Source organism: Ahaetulla prasina, chromosome 8 (assembly GCF_028640845.1).
Source record: "Ahaetulla prasina isolate Xishuangbanna chromosome 8, ASM2864084v1, whole genome shotgun sequence".
Lineage (NCBI taxonomy): Eukaryota > Metazoa > Chordata > Lepidosauria > Squamata > Colubridae > Ahaetulla > Ahaetulla prasina.
The window spans coordinates 24,518,900-24,540,693 of NC_080546.1; the positions used below are offsets into that span (position 1 = coordinate 24,518,900).

Consider the following 21,794-nt stretch of genomic DNA (forward strand, 5'->3'; position numbering starts at 1 on the left):
CAAACTATTTTTCACCTTCTCATAAGTATCTCCAAAACTATTCCAGATGCTTGAAACAAGATAGGAGATACTAGGGAGCAACTTCAAGCAGTTCATTATCATCCTTCATGTTTCAGTAATCATAGTCCACTTATTAAATTAGTAAATCCTTTTATTAAATTAGTAAATATTAAGGGCCATTATAACCAACTCCCATCACCCAAAGACAAAATTAATATGGCTGATACTTCCTTTACTATATTTTGGCAAGGCAGTTGGCATTAACAAGCCATGCCTAGTACTACAAGACCTATGACTCACTGCATGCAACTCAGAACTTTCCCACATTACAATACTGTATGCTGAAATCAAAGCTGTTTGCTTCTTTGTCAAGTAAGCATCACAATTAGAAGTATTTTTCAGTAACTTTATTTGTACATAATATAGGTGATGCCCACTAGAACAGGTAAGTAATACTTGTTTATTTTTCCAACTCATTAATTGGGGGTCAATACAACCATCATGGTTAAAAATCTTTTACCAACAACTTAATCTAAAAATAATTGATGCTCTATAGAAATACTTAAAATTTATGATTTGGTTTTAATAAACTTAGAATGTACATTTTTCTGTAAACAAATTAACGATCTATGATGACATACAGGGTTGACAAGGCAGAAATACAGTAAATTCAAGTAATATAGTCCCTCTTCCCAGGAAACTCAGGTCACGGAAGGTCAGTTTTTTTGAAATTATACATTCTAAGGCATGTATTTTTAGGTGAGTGAAGAAAGGGAGAACACACTCTTATACTGAGTATATTAAGTTCAATTGGAGATTTCAATTTAGTATAACGGAAACTGGATGGAATTATCTAAACAATGCTTATTTCAACTGGTAGCTGAAGCAATGCAGCTGCAAGTACTGAATATTAGTTTTAAATATTAAAAGGCACAGCATGAACAGTACCCCAGGTCAGACGTAGCATACAAGTCACAATGCTTAGCTTTACACATTAAACCAAAACCATACAAGTCATATGGCTTAATGTGATTCCTTTGGCAGTGATTGGTCTTGGAATAGTTTTGCAAGGGTTTTAATCTATGTGTGCTAGCACAGTGCATGCACATTAGCACTCTGTAAAATCAGCAGCTTCCATGAAATGGGGACCAAATAGTTAAAACAAACAATATAAATACATAGCTTACTGTAAAGTACCTTTCAAGAACTTGACCTAACTAATCATACACATTTTCAGCAACTTAAAAATGGTTCAAACATACTTCCTTAAAGCAATCCATTCATTTAACTCCTTCACTAGACTTAAGGTTCTGTACAAATACATAGACAATGCTGATTATTTCTCTTGGAACTTTTTGTTCTTAACTACAAGAGAGTGACATCAAAAGCTTTATAATTCAAGTTTTTATAATTTCATTTAATTAGCAATGCTGATGTCCAAATCTGTTTTAAATTTTGTAGTATAATTGAATAAATGTACTAAATGCATTAAAAATTACAGATTAGCAACAATGTCAAGAATCCCATTAAAATCCAACATATCTAAAACAGTCAAGAACCACTACAGACAATAGCTTCTCTGAAGCCATGTAACACTTAAATAAGATTAAGACTTCAATGCAGAATTTTGGTTAGAAAGCTTGATGGGCTCAATCTTCAAGATTAAAGAAAGGCAAAATTGTATTTCACAGATGAAGTCCACTGGAAATCCTCTAACAATGGACAACAGAGCTTTTGAAAGTTCTAATAAGTAATCCTTTAAACTGTTTTTTGTTGACCTTTTTTTCCAATGAGAGATTTATGAATATGTGGAATTACACCTGAAAGAAAAAAAGGAAAGATTTATCCAAGTCAGGTGAAAGAAGCACAAAATCATTAAAGCATCACAACTAGAGATGCCACAAAAGAGTAAAATTCACACATACCTCCACCAGCAATTGTTGCTTTGATTAATGAATCCAGTTCTTCATCACCTCTTATTGCAAGCTGCAAATGACGAGGAGTAATTCGCTTTACCTTCAAATCTTTAGATGCGTTCCCTGCCAGCTCAAGAACCTATAGAGATGAAAACAAGACAAATTGTTAATTGCAGAGCATCCCATTTAAAATGCCAAACTACTATGCCTTCATTGAGGATACAATGACCTACAGAGAAGTTAAGGAAGCTGGTTCCCACAAATGATGTCTTGACAGTCCAACGTCCTGCAACATATCAGAAATGCTGGAAAGGAACTTCGTGGCACACTCCCCTTTGAGTTACGGTAATGCAATAAGGCATAAGGCAATCAGTCCACAGCATAGCATATGAATGTGCAGAACATCCTATGGAACAGTGATTTTTAGGTAGTGCATGCCACATTCAAAATATATTTTGGGTGTTTGTTCTATGTGCGCACACAAACACAAACCAACTATGGCTGCTTTGCTTTGGACAAGTGATTTGGGGTAGTAAAGAATGGAAAAAGCGGATGTTAGTTATTACAGAAGGAAATAGAAGTTCAGGAACAGAAGGGTCAGACAATATGTTGCAGTGGGAGCTGTTGACACTAGGGCTGCCATCTTGTATTTTTTAAACTAGTTTTGCATAACCAAAACATTTAAAGTTTTCGTTCTGCAAACTGTGGCTGGTCCTGAACAATTTGGCAAAAGTGACAATGTCCAAAAGTGACAGTGTTGGCCAACATCATACAACTATACATATTTAGATCATAATCTCGAGTGCTTGTGGTCTCTATTTCAATTTGTAAATTGGTAGACAAACTGCAGCTGGATTTTAATAGCCAACATCAACAGTTTATGCTCAGTTACTGCTCCATACTTTGGGAGTTCACATACCATAGTGTTTTTCAGTCCCCTTTTGTATTTCAATTTGGGATTTATTTTTGTTTTTCCCACTGAATTTCTTCCTTTATTAAGATAGATCAGCTATGCCAAGAGAAAAATGCTTAGGGACCTTTGAAACAATATTTGTTTTGATTGGCATCGATTTATATTGCTTGTATGCTTCTCTAGGATAACTATAGCTTGTCTTTCGGAACAGAAAAATTTAGCAAGTAAGAAATCTAATACAGCTATTGTACTTGAGATAAATAAAATACAACATCCTATAAGTCCTATAGTATAAAATGTTTTTACCCCAACCAGCTCACCTCAGCTGTGAGGTACTCTAAGATAGCAGCACTATACACAGCAGCTGTAGCCCCCACACGTCCATGACTTGTTGTCCTTGATTTCAGGTGCCGGTGAATACGACCAACAGGAAACTGTATGCACAGAAAAAAAAGAAAAAAGCTCAACATGTAAATACAGTATCACTGTTTGTCTTTCAATTGTACGGAAATACTTGTTTCAAATCTATGTAGTTTTCTTTTCTTAAAAAAAACAGCAACTAGTTAAGCTCTAAAAGGATTAATATTTTAACTTCCTCCCTCTTCTAGAAAACGCAAAATGTATTGACTGTGTAAAAGACAGATGACCTAAAACAGGGGTCTTCACCCTGGGCAGTTGAAGTCCTCCAGATTTAAAGTTGTCCAGGGTGGAGACCCCTGACCTAAACTCTTAACGCGCCTACCCACCTGTAAACCGGCTCTCTGTGACCGGGATACCGTCTTGGTTTTCGTCTTTCCGGAGTCCTTCCCAGCTTTTCCTCCAGCCTGGGGAGGAAGAAAGGAAATCCCTTATACACGAGAAACGTTAGCTCCCCTAACGCCATATATTCTTTCCCTTCTTTCCCTCCGCAGAGAAAAAGCAGCCCGTTTCTAGCACCGACCATCCTTGCAAAGACCCAAGATGCGAATCACGCGGCTGTGAATCCTCGGGAAATTTAAATCGAGAGCCTGGCAAGCGCGGAGACGAGACATGCGCGTGGAGCAGAATCACGCTGGACGCCCTCCCCCCCTGCCGAAACAGCCGCCGCGCATGCGCCCATCGCCCTCCCTAGCCCGGCTATGAGCGCATGCGCCTCAAGCACTATAAAACGCTCGACCACCGCAGTAGGGTGCACCGTGTGTGTGCGGGTGTGACCGCGCCCTCTTTGCTTTCTTCCTCCCCAATTTCTTTCGAGCTTGAATTCTGTTGGCGATTTTACGGATACGTACAAAACTCCCATAACGGCTGTCTCGCCTCTGAAAAGGGCGCCCTTGAGGGAGAAGAATCCGCCAGCTTAGCCCCGCGCGCGCGCTTCCCAATTCTTTCTTTTAGCCGTATCTTACCATTTTCAATGAGGTCTGTCTGTCCGCCCGCGGGAGGAGAAACGAAGAGAATCGTTTAGGCCAAATCGAAGAAAGACTACTTTTCGGTATTTCAATTAACTGCCGCTGCTCTTTTGCAACGGCTCCAGTTCAAAACTGCACCCTCTCCCGCCTTCCACAAGCCCTTTATACCCGTCTGTAACGTCTCAACATCCGGGAACCCTGCTCTCAAGCCCAGCCAATCGCCAACCGGGGGGGGCTTTCCCTGCGCTCTCCGTCGACCAATAGGAAGTGAGACCAAAAAAAAAAAGACGAAAAACCGACGGACAGTTAACTGTTCGGAGAAACTCGTGCGGAATCGCCGCTTGTGAGCTCCGCCTCTTTTCCAGCCCCTCGCTGCTCGGTTTCTTATTAGAGAGGATGAGCAGCCGTGGCAAGGCGGGTTGGGTTTAAACAGGCCTCGAATAGCAGAATAACAGAATTAGAAGGGACCTTGGGATCTTTTGATCCCAACCGCCTGCTCAAGCAGGAGACCCTGTACCTATTCCAGGCAAATATTGTCCCGTCTTTTCTTTGAAAACCTCCGATGATGGGGCAACCCACAACTTCTGGAGGCAAGCCGTTCCACTGATCAATTGTTCTCACTGTCAGGAAACTTCTCAGTTCTAGTTAAGATCTATCCTTGATAAGTTTACCTCTGATACGTCTTGTCCTCTGACTTTTAAGGTTCATTGCGGCACGGGAAGCGTTCGTCTTTTGTTTTTAATCAACAAAACATAAATGGGATACTTCTTTTACTCCCTTTCTTTTCTCTTTTTGTAAAAGTCCTCCTTCACCATCATGACACAATTTTAAGAAACCCGTGTCTGGTGGGGATGTAAAAACCGAATTTTGTGAGCATCAAATTGCATTTGTAAAATAACAAACCCTGAGAAACTCACTCTTTAAAAAGGCAAAATTGAAAAAAAGTAAATCGTACTGAAAATACACCCAATTCTTTTAAAATACGTTTATTAACCTTCCAATTTTTAAATCAATGCTGTAGGAAGGCCCACCTTCCCCATATTAAAATATTCTTTATTCTTAATATTAAAAAGAGGCAGGACAGAATATTTCCCCAAAGGAGGAATGGAGAAAAAGGGAGAAGCAGCCTCAGTTTTCCTTGTCAAAGGAAAACAGCTTCAAAGTAAGAAGCTTGAAGTGCCTGACCTTTAGAAATGCAAACTTTGTATCCATTCAGAAAGACTGGGCCAATCTATTCATAAACAAAACACTTTCAGTCACAGATATAGCCTTCAGGGGGAGTTGATGGGATTAATAATTTATATTCTACAACCCAAATTCTAAGGATAGGACATGACCTTTAGGACATAATAGGATTAACTCACCACCCTTGAAATAGTAGACACAAGGCTCACTAGATTGCACAGCCCCCTGGAGCATCTAAAAAAAAACCCAGAGCCCTATAAAGATCCATCCACTTACACAGCCATTTTGTCAGCCACCCCAGAAACATGCTGCTGTCACTGAAATTTCTGGAAACCAAATAAATGGAGATCTTGTTTTCTTTTAGCCAGCCTCCATTGATTTTTTTCTTCTCCTGCCTTGGCATTGGACTGGATTTCCCCCCACAACATTCCTTTGAAATTTGCATGCCCTACAAGACTAAATTAAAATAGGGTTCGGTCATGTATGAATCAATGTGGCCTGGGAAACCCATCCTATATGCTTACACGATACTGGTAAACAACAGGTGTATGCTAGCTTAGGTTTCAGCTTTTTTCCTCAGAAGATAAATTATATGTGGAGCTAAGTTTGCATGACATATAGTAGCCAGTAGCCATTCTGTATGTTTGCATAAATCCAATCTATGTACATTAATTAGTTGCTGTATGTTAATTGCTGTACGCTCAGTGTAGTGCAGTAAAAATAGAATGAAGCTGATTAGAGCCTCTTTTAAAAATATATTGGGCATTCAAGTAACTAGTTATAGTCATTAACTTTAGCTTTTCTTTCTCTTGAAAAGGATACTTTATTATGCTTGTTGTTTGTTAGTACCATCCTTCAGGAATTCATAATATATATTGCACTCCCTGTTTCTATTTTTTGCCACAAGAACAAAACCATGAAGTATCTTTAGCTGAAAGAGTATGCCAAAGTCATCCAGTGTGCTTCCATGACAAATGATATACATGAACCCGGCGGTCTGCCTACATTTAGACTAGTGCCTTAATCACTACACAACACTATGTCTTAGCACTGCTTTGTGTAAGGAAGGTTATACCTCAGTTGTAGATTAATACACTTTGTGCCTAGAAAGATTTGTGTACAGCATATGACGTTTTCAGAAAGAATCCAAAATGTCTCCTGGACAGCTCTGGCCAATCAGAGCATATCTATTTAACAGTCTGTTTTATTCAGCCTGAAGTCTGCTGGATTTCATTTCTTATTCTAGCCATTTACACTCTCAGTATAGCTTGAAGGCACATGATTGAGAAGATTGGTTTTGGCATGTGGCAATTTCCCACCATCTCTCTAAACTTCTGATAAAAGCAAATAAATTTAAATAATAAATACAGGTACGTTTATAAGGAAATATATCATTGTCTCAGCAGCTGCAGCATCTGGCTGACTTTGGGCCTGGAATCTAAACAGAGTCAGACATGGCAGGAGACCACTAAAAAATATCAGGGCTGTAAGATATCCAAAAGGAGAACAATGACAAACCCTCTTTTCTTTGGTACCAAGAAGAATACAAGTATGTTCAGTTGTAATCCAGTAAACTGGGAAGGGAGGTGCTAATGTGAGAAAAAGAAACCAACTAGTCCAGGGTGGTTAAGATAATAAGCTGAGGTAGTAAGGTTAATAAAATGAAGCAAAGGAAGAGACCAATTTGCCCAACCATCATAGAGGGAAGGATTGGTAGTAAATAAAGAAGAGCCACTATTGTTTGAAGAGGAAGGGATAAAGAGGGACAGGAAATCATAGTGCTTAAAGTGGACATGTAGTCTGTGCAGACCACCTACCATGTTGTTACATGCAGAGACAAGAGATAGCTGTTCAACATTTCTATAGTATCTTAAGATCTCTTGTAATGAAATCTCACAAGCAACAAGAAACCCAGCATTTACATCACAGGCCCCAAAAACTTCACATCCAAAATTAAAGATGCCTTCACATATTCTTCTTCTAATATAATATATGCCATTGTTTGCCAGCAATACCCTCTTGATTCTAGTAGGATTAACAGGACAGGCATTCTCAAAAGAATGGACACAAATTTGACATTAAGTTTCAAAAAAAAGGACAAAGTAATATCAAAGCATTATGACTTCCAAGATGTTCCATTACTGATTTCAAATGAGCAAATAAAGAAATTTTACCAGCACAATCAAAGGAGAAGTTGCCTAATTTAAATACATCAGAAGGTTTTAGACTTGTTTAAACAATGGCTGTTTAATACATTCAAGTTGTTAAATTTCATTCCAGTTCACAAAAGTGTACGCTTTTCAATAAGATCTTTAGTCTGGAGAATTCTAGTCTGATTTTTGGCCACCCACTAGGTAGGTAATTGATTCAGTTATCGAACTGTTCCTATCAAGTTCTATTATTCAACTTTTAACACTTCAAGATTGATCTTGCATATGGAAGATTTTGAAGACATTTTAATTTTTTCATGCTAGGATGTAAAACAGCAGTGTATTAACTGAAACAACAAATACTTGGCTGCCAAATACATACAATATATAGTAGTGCTGGTACTGATTTTAATTTATTTTATAATTGTTCAGTGCTCAGAGTTGCTTGGCTAAGAATGGCTGGCTATGAAAATTGAAAATATAAGTAAAAAAATAAAAATTGGATAACTATGATCTTAAATATCCTTTAGTGCTTCCCCAAAATGTCCAAGACTCTGAAAGTATATGGGAATAACTAATACTTAGATTTCACTTTTAATTTGGTATAGCAATGCAATTAGAACCATTGTGTATTGCACATACATGCTTGTTAGAACTTTAATGGAATGGCTATATTCTAATTGTAGCCAAAGGAAAGCTTGCTTTTATCTTGATGGAAAACTGTACATTTCTTTAAAATAGTTCACATCTTTTTCTTTTTTCTTTTTTTTAAAATATATTTTATTGAACTTTTTTACATTAAAAGCATAAAAAAAGGAAAAAGAAAAGCTTATATCATTTAACAGCTATTTGTGGTGTTTTTCATCTGACAATAATCCGTGCAATAATGACAAACATTAAATTCTACATATTTGTATTCTTATTTTATCTATTGATTATGCTTAGTAACTAAAAATTCCTATCTCCTTTCCATCCATCCATACCACCGTTCCCATATACCATAAAATACTGATGTCTCTTTACCCTTCAGACTCAGAGTTAGTTTGTCCATTTCAGCGCAATTCATAATCTTTTGTATAATAAGTCTCTCTGAGGGCACACATGGCTGTTTCCAACATTGAGCAAAGGCCATCCTAGCAGCAGTTAATATATGTAGTATTAAATATTTTATACTCTTCAAGTATTTTTTTTAAAATCCCCAATAAAAAAAGTTCGGGTTCTAGATCCAATTGTTCATTCGTAATTTCTTGTAGCCACTTTTTAATTTTTAACCAATATTTACGTGATTCGGGGCAGGACCACCACATATGGTAATATGTTCCATCTTTATTTTTACATTTCCAGCATATGGGAGACATTTTGGGATACATTTTCGCTAGTCTCGAAGGGGGCAGGTGCCACCTGTAGAACATTTTATATGCATTTTCTTTGTATGCTGCTGATTTTGTTAATTTATAATTTCTGTTCCATATTTTCTCCCAATCTGATAAATTTATGTTATGTCCAATATTTTGGCCCCATGCAATCATACATCCTTTCACTACTTCTTCTTCCAATTCTACTTCTAGCAAGTATTTATAAATTTGGGTAATATTTTTTTTGTCTGGCCCTAGTAAAATTTTATCTAATTGCTGTGGTTTTTTTTCATTGATACCTAATTAGTTACCATTCAATTGATTGCCTGGTATTTACTAAGAAATCAGAGTAAAGCTGAAAAACGTCTCACAGAACCTTTTTTGCTTTAATAAATGGGGATAGAAGCTTGCTGAAAACAAGATTATCTCCCTTGTTTGATTATGCCCATCATTTTGCATTTATCTCAAGCAAGTATCCCCTGGCAAATTTCCCAAAATCCAGAAAGTTTTATTTCCCAGGGGAAAAAAAGTATAGGAATCTTGCTTGCTGGAAAGAGGGAAGCGGTGAATCTGGTGTTTCTTTTGTGTCCACCTTGATGAACGCTATATTTTATTTTTCTTGCTGGCTATAAATCAGAGCAAGAAGCGTTGTTAAGAAAAGAGCAGGGATTGGGTATGAAGTCTGAATGGGAGCTACAGGAGGAGGATGAGACAGGCAGTGCTTCACTGGAGTAAAAAGCTGGCTAATAATAAGCATGCGAGAGCAGGGAGGAATATGAAGTCAGCAACGGTACAGCGGAAGCAGACAACGGGGAGCCAGGCAGGTCCTCGAGGCATTAATGAAGCTAATCTTCCCCAGAGGGTTAAGAAACCTTCACCTTCTAAGTGGAGCAAATGGGAGGTAAGTGACCTTTGTTGGGATTTGAGGTTGCGGTGGATATTATGGGGGAATCTCTTTGTCCAAAGCCACCTGTAACTTTACATTTTTATTATTTTATTAATAACTGGATTCCATTTAGAGAAATAAAATGGGGACAAAAAAGCCCACTAGCCTGAGATTTAAGTTTAAATAATGTCTCAGATTAAAGTGTTTGTTTTTAAAAATACTGAAGTTTTGGTACATAATTTGGGACACTGTGTTTAAAATGTTGTCACTTTTATTGTGATTTGGGCCTCAGATTTAGAAGAAATCCAGGCCTCTATTGGTTTCGAAGATGGCTGAAGTGCATGAAATGTTCAAGATAGAATCAGTGAATCTGATGAAGCTGTAACTTCATTTGGCATTTTTTTTTATTCCTCACTAAACTTTCAATTTTCAGCCATTTCCCCCCACAGTCAGCATTCATAGAATAATAAGGACTTTAATTATACTCCATATATGTAATTTTGACTAGTATTTTCTTTCATAATTGTCTGTTCTAGTCTTATCTACCTTATCTATCTGTCCATCTGTCTACCTGGTAAATAGACTGAAAGACTTTCCATTAGAAAAGGACACATTTATAACTCTGTATGCTGTAAATATTGGGTCAGATTGCCAATTATTAGCTAGCATCCCTAATAGTCCTTGTCAGACACATTTCTCAAACCTGTCTCTACATGGGTTTGGATTAAAGTTCTTATCACCCAAGACAACAACCTGGTATTTGTGTTGGCGGAGGATGATAGAAGTCAGAGTCCAGCACACCCAGAGCATACAAAATAGAGAGAACTGATGTAGCTAAACCAGACCAAAGTCCTAGTAACTACTGCTCATAAGTGTAAGACATTGCTTTATACCAGATCAGTCCATTGATTTCTTTAACCCCCTCTGTAGAACCAAGCTCTCCACTGGTTTGTCAGATTAAGTTCAAATAATTAAAAAGAGCATTCACAAAAATCACAAAAATCTTACGAGCTCTTGGCCTTTTTTCATGAAGTCTCAAAGGATTTCGAGAATAAGAAGATTGAAATTTGGCAATCTTACAAGATTTTGGATGTATTTTTGGGGGGTGGGGGTGAGGCTAGGCTATTGCAGAAGATCAATTGATGGTGCCCAGATCAGAAAAGAAGCTGACTTCTGATCTCCATATTGACTAGAATTAATATTCTAGGATTCTCCAACAAGAAGCTTTCTCAGTCTTCTTTAGAGATGCCACAGCTTTGATGCAGGAAAGACCAACGCTCAGCCAGAGAACATGAGTTTTGCATGCAGACAATCATCGGCCCATGGAACTCTGCCTCTTTTCAGTTGAATTGCCTTCGGACCATCTTATCCTAGGTCATTCTGGCAATGCTGTACCATAATGCTCCTTAACCCTAGGAAAGTTGAAAATGAAATATAGATCACACATGAGCTGCCTTAGAAGAAGCATTTCATTTATTTTACAAATGCCTTATAGATGTCTCTTTTTCATGTGAGATGAAGAAGGGTTTTAAAGACCTGGCTGTTCTCTCAAGCTTAAGGCTTGGGTAGCTGGAGCTCTTTGTAGAGTATATGAATATTATTGGCTGGATCAGGGGTCTCCAACCTTGACAACTTTAAATTTACCATCTTGTACATTGTTTTTATTTAGATTGTATACAGTTGTTTATTTTTATTTTGTGAACCATCCAGATTCAGTTGGAATCAGGCAGTGTCCGTGTCAAGCAAACAAGCAAGCAAACAGAAAATATATTTCAAGCTATCCCTAGATTGAATGTATATAAAATATCTCAAACAACTTTCTGGAGGGATCCAAAAGTTGCAGAAGAAACATTACAACCTATTTTAAAGCATAGAAAAACTCTTATTCAGCGTGACATCTGTACCCTCGGACAGTGTTTTCTGTTACAAGAGCACATTGCTGATAACCAAGCACATGGTGATTAAAAAAACACAACTTGTCAGGCTTAAAAAGGCAGCTGAATTTCATTTGGCCAGAGGCTGTCAAGTAGGTATTTGAACCATTGTGGAAGGTTTTCTAGCTGTGATACTGTTTGGCTTCAAATCAATTGCCAGCCGCTGCCTGCGAATATGTGATAAACTAATCTATCAACAACCTGTACAAAAGAAGTGTGAATGGCCTATTCTTTTATTACATGGAAAAAACAGATCACAGTTACTCTGCCTAAAACAAAACTATCCATCTATTCCTCCATTTGTCTTCTCATGCAGGGATACTTAAAAAAATAACAACACTGTTTCATAAAAGAAGAAATAAAAGCAAATAAATCTACAATAGTATCCAAAATGCTGTTCTGCATTTGAGAAACTGATTTCTTCATAGATCTTCCAACCAGGATCCTTTCAGCTCCTATACAATTCACTTTAAAAAATCTTTATCTAGTATAGCCACCATAAGGGGCAATTTCCAGTATCCAGTGAGGGACAAAAAAAAAATATAGCATGTAAAAATGTAAGTAGAAAAATAGGGATCATCTTGGTGGGAAGGTAACTGTTCCTTTGGCGTTTAGTCATGCCATCCACATAACCATAGAATTGTCATCAGACAGCGCTGGCTCTTCGGCTTAGAAACAGAAATGAGCACTGCCCCCTAGAGTCGGGAACAACTAGCACATATGTGCGAGGGGAACCCTTTACTTTATCTCTTTTAACCTATAGAAAAGAGGTTCCTCAGATTATATACTACAGGCTAGACAGTCTCATTAAAGGTGCAATTAACTTCTAAAATATGGTACATATTTAAATTATTTTCCCTCCCTTGCAAAATGCCTACCGCAATTCCTTTCACTGCAAAAGTGTCATGGAGCAGTTTTAGGCTATTCCTGCTTCTTAATCTCTCTTGGTTATCCTCATCGTGGCCTATCTAAATCTACCCAGCTTCATTTCTCCTACTCTTCAAGTCTCTGGCCTCCACCAGCCAATTAGTGGGTGATTTCCTCCTAAAGAAACTTGCCTGCCCGTCTCGCTTCCCACATTGACCAAAAAATGTCAATAGATATTTCTCAGTTTTTTGAACACCCAGTGTGCCCACTCCCCTTATTAGCTGCAGGGAATGGGATTTTAGCTGCTTTCCTCCTGTCTGTGTCTTGCTTTAAAGCTTTGTTTCTTGCTCCTTTTATATTTTTATGCTTCCCATTTCTAGGCTGTTTCCTTGATTTTTGCTGGTTACCGTTCTTCAGGCTAAACTTACTGTACTTGTTATTTTCCATGCATATCTGTGTCTTGCACCCACAGGCTCATAGCTTTTAGCATCTTTCCTGAATTGCATTTTTCCCACTGTACTACTCTGTGGGAACAGTTCTGGTTTAAAGCTGTTTAACAATACATGTCTTAATCCTTTCTTTAATTTAAGCCGCCTTTCACTTTATTTCCTTTGATTTCTTCCAGTTAGAAACTTTTGCAACATCCTTGCCAATTTGCACCAGAGTTCAGTTCCTCTGTCTATTTTTCAACTGTTCTCTAACCATATTGGCTGCATTAAGATCTCAAACCAGTATAGGAAGCCTATAATGCAGGAGTCTGGATCTTCTCAGCCCCAGCCAGCTGGCCAAAAATCAGAGATAATAAAAAAGCTGAAATTCATTGTGATGGAAGCACCTATCCCTGATTCAAAGGAATCACTGCAATTGCTGTCTTGTACAGTAATAAAACCAGAAAGCTTAATTTTGCTCTGTTCATACACAAGGAAATAGTAGTTCTGGATAAATCATTAATTTCATTTTGTATAAAAAGGTACATTCTGTTAGTACACTGGAACCTTGGATAAATATTATAAACCAGTTTTACTTTGGGCCTAGAGATACAGTTGCTCAGGACTTCATTCTGAGTTCCTTAGGAGCTGTTGAGAGGAACTTTACTGTGGCAATACTTGAAGGTGGTAATTTATGCCTTACTTAAAAAAAGGAAAAGAAAAAGAGAACCTGTTTGATGTCGTAGTAAAAACAGCAAGGTCAAAACTGGGAGATGTTGAGTTCTAATCCTGTCTTAGCTACAAAGCAGCGACGAAATCCGGCTGGATATATTTGGCTCGCACGAGCTGGTAGGGCTGGTGGCTGGAGGCTCCGTTCACCCACTGTGATGTCATTATGTTACATTTTTTACCCTCTGTGCATGCACAGAAGGCTCTGTAAATGCACAAAAGAGGCATGCATGCTCAAATTTCTGATCCAGTAGAAAAGATAAGTGCATTTCACCACTGCTACCAAGTCCTTTGTGTGACTTTGGGCCAGTTATTCTGAAGAAGATAATGGCAAACTACTTCCAAAAACCTTCCAGAGAAATCTTCAGGGACTTGTCCAGGCAGTTACCAGGTATCAGTTCTGTTTCAAAAGTACATACACACACACACACATCCCACATAGATTTTTCATGAACTTTGAATATCTGTGAGCAAATGCTGTATTTTCACTAGAAATACAACACATCTCACCTTAGTTCAGAATCAGCCTGTGACAGGTGATCTGGGTACAACTTCAAGTCTTTGAGATGCATTACTCTCCCCAGAAAAGTAGTCCCTTGGGCCGGTGGTGAAATGTAAAATTTGTTATTACCGGTTCTTTGGGCGTGGCTTGGTGGTGGTGGGTAATATGACTGGGTAGGCATGGCCAACTTTTTTTTTTTTACTGTTAGAAGCATTTTTTCTACAACTTCTTTGGCCAAAGAGGTTGTAAAAAATGCTTTTAAAAGGTTCTGACGATCCCAGCTGAGTTGCCTGATTGTCAGAGGCTTTTGTTTTCTTTTAAAAGCATTTTTTTGGCAGAAGAAAAAATGCTTTTAAAAGTAAAAAAAAACCTCTGATGATCACGCAGCTCAGCTGGGCATGGTTGGGGGGGTGAAGGGCAGGGAATTTTGCTACCGGTTCTCTGAACCACCTGCCGCCATCGCTACTGGATCGGGCGATCCAGTCCGAGCCGGGAGCATTTCACCCCTGCATTGGCCTCTTCCCATGCTTTTGTGATATGTGTATGCTTATCTAGAAAATGAAAGAGAAGTAAGAATATATCATAGAAATGAGAAAAAAAATCTATAGAGAAGCTACTTCAATTTATTTTCTTTTTATTATAGCTGATGGCTACTGTTGGCTCCATTTTCCTACTGCTTTATATCGTGCTGTGTTATGAAAATTTCCATTTCCATGTGGCTCATATATATGCTCATCTTGGATATCCCAATGCCCAGCACATTGTGGGACAGAGATACTTGAAAGGTAATATCTGACTTGAGGAGTGACCAATCCTTAACCCAGGTTTTCAACTTTTGGATTTGTGAAAATGATATCTATGAATTATCTTTGTTTCTTTATATAGAGCTTGGCATAACTGAAATGTAAATTAATTTCACATTTAAATACATTCTGGAAAATTGGAATTTGAAATTCATTCATTACCCTAATTTGTGATTTCTGATTTTCATGTATGTTTATGATTGATATACATTGGCTGTTTTCACGTATTATGCTGAAATATAAATATTGAAAAGGAGCAGGGGTAGACTTCAAAAATTTTAACAAGGGATTCTTTGCTTGGTTGCTGGGTGGGCGTGGCCATGGTGAGCGTGGCCTAGTCGGCCTCCTGTACCAGGGCAAGGGAGGCCGAAAATGGCCTCCCCAGGCTCTGGAGGCCAGAAACTTCTCGAACTTCTGGTAGGCCTGTTTTTCGCCGTTGTCCATAGGACAAACTGTCTTTTTTCTTGCAGAAATGTATGTCAACATTTTGCAACTTAAATTTCACCAATCACTTTATCAAAGAACCTGGCTCCTATCGTACAGCAGAAAAACCTGCATCGTTTCCAAGAATACATAGCCTGCAAGCCTGTAGACAACCTTTAGCACAACATGCTGCATTAGTGTCAGCATTCCGAGTAATGCACCCACTGAAATCAGAACTCAGAGGCAGATAGATTCCTCAAAGAACGTATTTATTGGATACATCATATCAGCACAGCCGGTGAAAACCAATTCTAAAAGTTCCTGCGGTTTTCACTTAATTAAAAGAGTAAAACTTCCCCCTCCCCTGCGTCATCAGTCACATGGTCCAATGAATATAGTTGGCAGGCTCCTTTCCTCCTTCACCAGCCACCTGTTATGATGATCTTGGTTCCCACAGGAAAACTTTTTGTTTGACTGTACGCTGGGCTATCTACTTCCCCCCTCCCTTCCCCTCTCAGGCTTCGTGGCAACTGTGAGGCAGGACAAGATGGCTTCAGTCAGGTTTACTTCAGAGTTGACAATTAGTTGAGACCTGCTAGTTCATAAAACAGAAGCAAGAAACAACAACAACAACAACAACAGATTATTCTACTGTTTCTGACTTTATCTCATTGCTAGGTGTTGGTGTAGAAAAGAATGAAGAGAAAGCCATGCAGTGGTTTAGGTAAGTGAATTAGGGTAAATTTGATTTGCAATCTAATATTGCATTGTTTTCTTCAATTTTTATACCTAACTCTCCTGTATGTTTATTAGAACAGATCTTGAAGAATAGACACATGGTTCCAAAGTGCTTTACACCCACAATTCTTGTTCAATTTTGACAGCACTTAGGGATTAGACACCTTGAGAGAGAATGGGGAGGGTCTCCAATTTAACATTTATTCAGTCACCATTTGAGAGCAATTTAGAACTATTTAACTGTACCATTGAATAGCTCCAGCAGGAAGATGACTTGCAAAGGACGACATAACACCTTTCCTTTCACAGTCTTGTATAGACAATATAATTTTAGTGCAGCAATAATGCTGTGGCAGATGTGTTCCTTCTTTTGTCTTGAAAAGTGTGAAGGTCTGTGATATAAAGGTTGGATCGACATTCTCATTTTATTGGCAGAACATCTTTTAACATTCTTCAGGTATCAAGTTTCCCTTGAGCTGGAGCTGCAAAATTCTTTTCTGCACTGACGATCACATTTTCCCTTTGAAAAATGGGGGAATCTACTGCAAAAAATGGAGATGGGACCAGGAACAAAGTAAAATATGATTGGGTTTAATATAAACTTACACGGATTCAACTTAAATTGAAGGAATTAAATGCTGTTAAGATTACTGCTCCACATGTATTTAATAATGTTTTCCTCTTAAACATTACAAAGGATTTGTTGAATTGTTTTAAGAATATATGCTAGGCTTTTGGAGATGAGATACAAATGGCCCTGGATTATAGATTGTGCAACTCTGCATTATGGGTTAAAAACTGCATACAAGACTCTAGGATTACAATATTACCTCTATTACTGCCCTCGATTATTCTTGACTATCCAAAGACGACAAGTCAGTGAGTAGGAGCATGAAGAGAAGTACAAATTTCTTAGAAATAGGGGGTTAGATTGCCTGTCTGCCTCCTCTTTTTCAGACAAGCTGCTGAGAAAGGCCACCCCCATTCCTCTTTTAATTTGGCTGTTGGCAAATTGAAGAATATGACAACTGGACTTGAAGACAGGTATGTCGACTGCTTCCTGCTCTGGTGGGATTTCTGTTCTCAGAATTCTCAGAAACTAATGGCCAAATTGATATAGCATCAAAAACAAGAACGGGGGGAGGGGCTGTTTTCCTCCCATCGGAGGAGGGAATTTCTAGGATGAAATCTGTGCCAAGAGTACACAAGCCTGAAGCAAATGTAGAATACAGGTAGTCCTCAACTTACGACCACAACTGAGCCCCAAATTTAAGTTGCTAAGTGAGAGAAATACATTCAGTGAATTTTACCCCATTTTACGACTTTTCTTGCCACACAGTAGTTAGACTGCCATACTGCTGGCTACTTCTGCTGACTGCCAGCTGCTTGCAATTTGGCCGTTCAAATCTCACCAGGCTCAAGGTTGACTCAGCCTTCCATCCTTCCGAGATGGGTAAAATGAGGACCCAGATTGTTGGGGGCAACATGCTGACTCTGTAAACCGCTTAGAGAGGGCTGTTAAGCACTGTAAAGCGGTATATAAGTCTAAGTACTATTGCAATTTGTTAAGTGAATCATGGCAGTTGTTAAATTAGTAACCCAGCTGTTAAGTGTATCTGGTTTCCGCATTGACTTGGCTTGTCAGAAGTTTGCAAAAAGTGATCACATGATCCCGAGGACACAACCGTCATAAATATGAGTCAGTTGTCAAGCATCCAAATGTAAATCGCATAGCCATGGAGATGCCGCAACGGTCATAAGTATGAAAAGCGGTCATATGTCACTTTGTTCGGTACCACTGTAACTTTGAACGGTCACTAAATGAGCTGTTGTAAGTCTAGGACTACCTGTATACAAAGGAAGGGAAGCCATTTTGTCTTTAGGTTCCTCCTCCTCCTTCTCTTCTTGCTGACATTTTTTTCTGTCTCCTTCAACAGCAAGTGAAAAGGAAGAGACCAGGAAAGGCACAGACCAAGCACTATCTCATTGGGCATGTGAATGATCTTTAGTAGATCGGCAAGCACTGTGTTATTTCTACTGCTCTGTAGAAATTATGCTTGCTGGGAGGCAGAGAAGTGCCATATGCTCAGTCTTTTCAAACTTCCTGACAGTCAGAACAATTAATCAGTGGAACAACTTGCCTCCAGAAGTTATGAATGCTCCAACCCTGGAAGTTTTTAAGAAGATGTTGGATAACCACTTGTCTGAAGTGGTGTAGGGTTTCCTGCCTAAGCAGGGGGTTGGACTAGAAGATCTCCAAGGTCCCTTTCAACTCTGTTATTCTATTCTAAATATGCTCCAAGTGCATTCCTCCGAATGCTGAGTTTGCTAAGGACCAAAAGTTTTTGCCTTCTTCCATCATACCTATGTCACAGTGATATTTACTGTTTTTTTGGGGTTTTTTTTTGCCAGAAATCTACTAATTCCTTACAAAGAGTATTAAAACAGATCATGGGCCAAAGGTTGCCCATTTCTCTTGTAGAGCGGTGTGGTTGGGACTTCTATTTGGCATAGCGGGCATTGAAAACTCAGAACGATTTGATACTTCTAGAATAGCAAGCCTCAGTTTGACATGCGTTTATACAACATTCAACGTATAAATAAATCTCATGTGAAAGAGAGATATTGGAAAAAAAAAACCGTATATAGCTTTGGATGACTCAGATTACCACAATACTGATTTTCTCTGAATGTCAAGTGATACTTCTCAAAATATAGTAATGCAATAGATAATGGAGACAGGGAAAGAGACAGCTCAATAAGAGAATAGAGATGGGTTCTAGTATTAGAATTAATAAAGAAGCTGCATCAGGACAGAATTGCTCATTCTCTGCTATTCTCTATAACAGGGGTCTCCAACCTTGGGGACTTCAACTCCCAGAGTCCCTCAGCCAGCAAAGCTGGCTGGGGAACTCTGGGAGTTGAAGTCCACAAGTCTTAAAGGGACCAAGGTTGGAGACCCCTGCTCTATTACAACTAATTTAATCTCTTCCAGGGATGTAGAAAAACTTCTAACTGTCGCGGCTGGTCATGGGGTCCAAGAAGCTCAAAATCTTCTGGAAAACATCAGGAATAGACAGCTACCTTGAAGACAAGAATTATTTAGGGATATGGTTTCAAGTGTATTTGCTTGTTCTTGTTCCCCCACTATATTGCTTGCTTGTGGAAATTGTTATTTGATACGACTTGCCATAGTTTATTATAGCGTACAAGAAGAAACAAAATTAATAAATATCCAGCTGTATCTCCTTTGATAATATTTAATGTACCAAACATTGTTATTGAAATAAGACCAATGAAGTAGTTTAGGACTGAAGACTAATGTTTGAACAATGCAGTTTATTAAGCGTTAAATAATTGAATGTGCCAGAAGTAAACATGATATATCTTTACCATGCAATCCATAATGGACATTGCCTGTATTTAACATCCACCATTGGTTAAACCATCACAGTGTCACAATGGACATTTCAGGAGACACCAATTACATTGAGCAGAAGCTGCCGCTATGTTTGTAATTGAGAACCTTCAGGGGTGGGTTTCACTTACCTTTACCACCGGTTTGCCTGTGCACGGTCACTTTGTGCACACCCACTGTCCGTACACGTACCCATCCTTCCGTGCATGTGCTTTGCTCACTTGTGCGCCTTCTGCGCATGCGCCCAGCCTTAAAAACATGCCTAAACAGCATGACTTTGAGCCGGGGCGGGGGGGCCCCCGCCTGTGATTGCTGCTACCGGTTCGCCTGAATTGGTGTGAACTGGCTGAATACCACCTCTGAGTACCTTCATTTTTATGTTTCCGAGGGAATAATGATGTTGTACAACAGGCATAACTCCTGCCTCTAAATGTGTGTTAAGTTTTGTGGGTAATATTAAATGCTTGTTTCATGCAACATTTTGGTCTGTGCTGTCTACTGCATTTGCTATGACTGTTCGATAAACCTATTTGTTGTAGAGCATGAGTCGTTTTACAAGGCAACCTAGGTTAGCTATTGCTACAGTCAGATTTGAAATCTAAAAGAGAATTTAGCGCGATGGAGAAGATAGAAGTAGAAGGTGCACCTTTTCCTTCTTCTGTGCAACCAGGATCAAGCCCAGCTCCGCTTGTTGCTAATCCTATCATACCCAAATAGATGCTCCCTGCTCCCAAACAAGGCCCACTGCAACCCCATCAGATTATGGAAGTTTCCTCCCCAGCTCATATTAAGCCCAAAGGCAGCCCTAATAAGGGATTTTAAACATAATATCAAGGTGAGAAGCCCCAATATTCCATTCTCAACCAGGGATGCATCTCTGATTATCTCAGTGTTCCATCTCTCCATCATCTCTCCAATGGACTTCCCAGCTATGCTGTTCTCCTGAAAGGGCCATTTTACCCAACAACAGAAATAACCCTCAATAAACTGATAATAACCTGCTTAGCTTCTTCCAACGTTACCAGCAAATCAGAACCTTAGGACCTATCATCTTGAAGCCCTCAACTAGAAAATTGCTTTTCCAAGCTTTGGGGATCCATTTTTCAGCGAAAAGGGGACCTAATGTTCTCTGCACTAAACATGCTTCTCAGTGTTTTGCTTTGTGCTTCTAAATATTCCATGATGCTCAAGGCAAAAAGTAGGATCACAGAATTGATCCTATGAGATCCTATGCTAGATTACAGCTCTAAAGAACAGCCTTTTTTTCCTCAAGATTAAAAAACAGATTAAGTTACATTGGAACCGGTAATTCCTTTTTCTCTGGCCTATGTTAATTGGATGCTCAGTTGTAGGGCTATTTTAGAAGCCATAAAAATATTCAAGAGAGAAGGAGTTTTGTTTATGTCTAGGAAAACTTAAGCAATTTAGGGTTTGACTTTTGGTCTTGTGGGGCAAGCCAGACAGAAAACACAACCAGACATGTTAATTCTACTTAATTGTAAAGCTACGTTGATAAAAATCTTTCAAGGTTGAAGATACATTCACCCTGTGCCTCTTTTACATCTTGAGAGACTAGGGAGGGTCCCTTCTGAACTTCTTGCCCCATCCACTATCCCAGCTGTAGGTGATGCTGTCTCTTTGCTGATCATTCCCTTGGCAGCGTCTCTTGGCCTGGTCTCCCAAGGTCACTCCAACATACCATTACACGGTATCACAAACTCTCTATAGTTTATTTAATTATGACTGTATAGGAAGTGGAATTGAAGTTTCTGAAATAATTTGTTCATATTAAGATACAGGTAGTCCTTGTTGAATGACCATTCATTTAGAGCAGATATGTCCAAACTTGGCCCCTTGAAGAGTGGTGGACTTCAACTCCCAGAATTCCCCAGCCATATGGGGAATATATGGCTATAAATAGCCATATATTTATATGAGCAAGTTGCTGGCTGGGGAATTCTGGGAGTTGAAGTCCACCACTCTTCAAGGGGCCAAGTTTGGACATTCCTGATTTTAGAGCATGTGAAGCTATGATGATGGTGAAGAAAGGCTAGTTATGATTGATCTTTGAAGTTACCGCTGTTGCAGCACCTCCACAGTCACATGATCGAAATTTGAAAGCTTGACAATCCGTCCACAATAATATGACTGAAGCTTGCTCT

The 21,794-nt window shown here is 38.9% G+C and overlaps 1 protein-coding gene across 2 annotated transcripts; it reads right to left on the reverse strand.

Moving 5' to 3' along the window:
* Window positions 1-392: 392 nt before the first annotated feature.
* LOC131202987 (histone H2A.Z) lies at window positions 393-4,380 on the reverse strand. 2 transcript variants are annotated; one of them, XM_058192741.1, is made up of 5 exons: window positions 4,212-4,380; window positions 3,576-3,653; window positions 3,150-3,263; window positions 1,926-2,055; window positions 393-1,820 (listed from the first exon to the last, which is right to left on the reverse strand). In XM_058192741.1, exons 1-5 carry the CDS (start codon window positions 4,212-4,214, stop codon window positions 1,759-1,761), a joined length of 387 nt encoding a protein of 128 aa, XP_058048724.1. In that variant the 5' UTR covers window positions 4,215-4,380; the 3' UTR covers window positions 393-1,758. The 2 variants fall into 2 exon arrangements, with proteins under 2 accessions (XP_058048724.1, XP_058048725.1); XM_058192742.1 differs by lacking the exon at window positions 4,212-4,380 and adding an exon at window positions 3,770-3,903.
* Window positions 4,381-21,794: the final 17,414 nt, after the last annotated feature.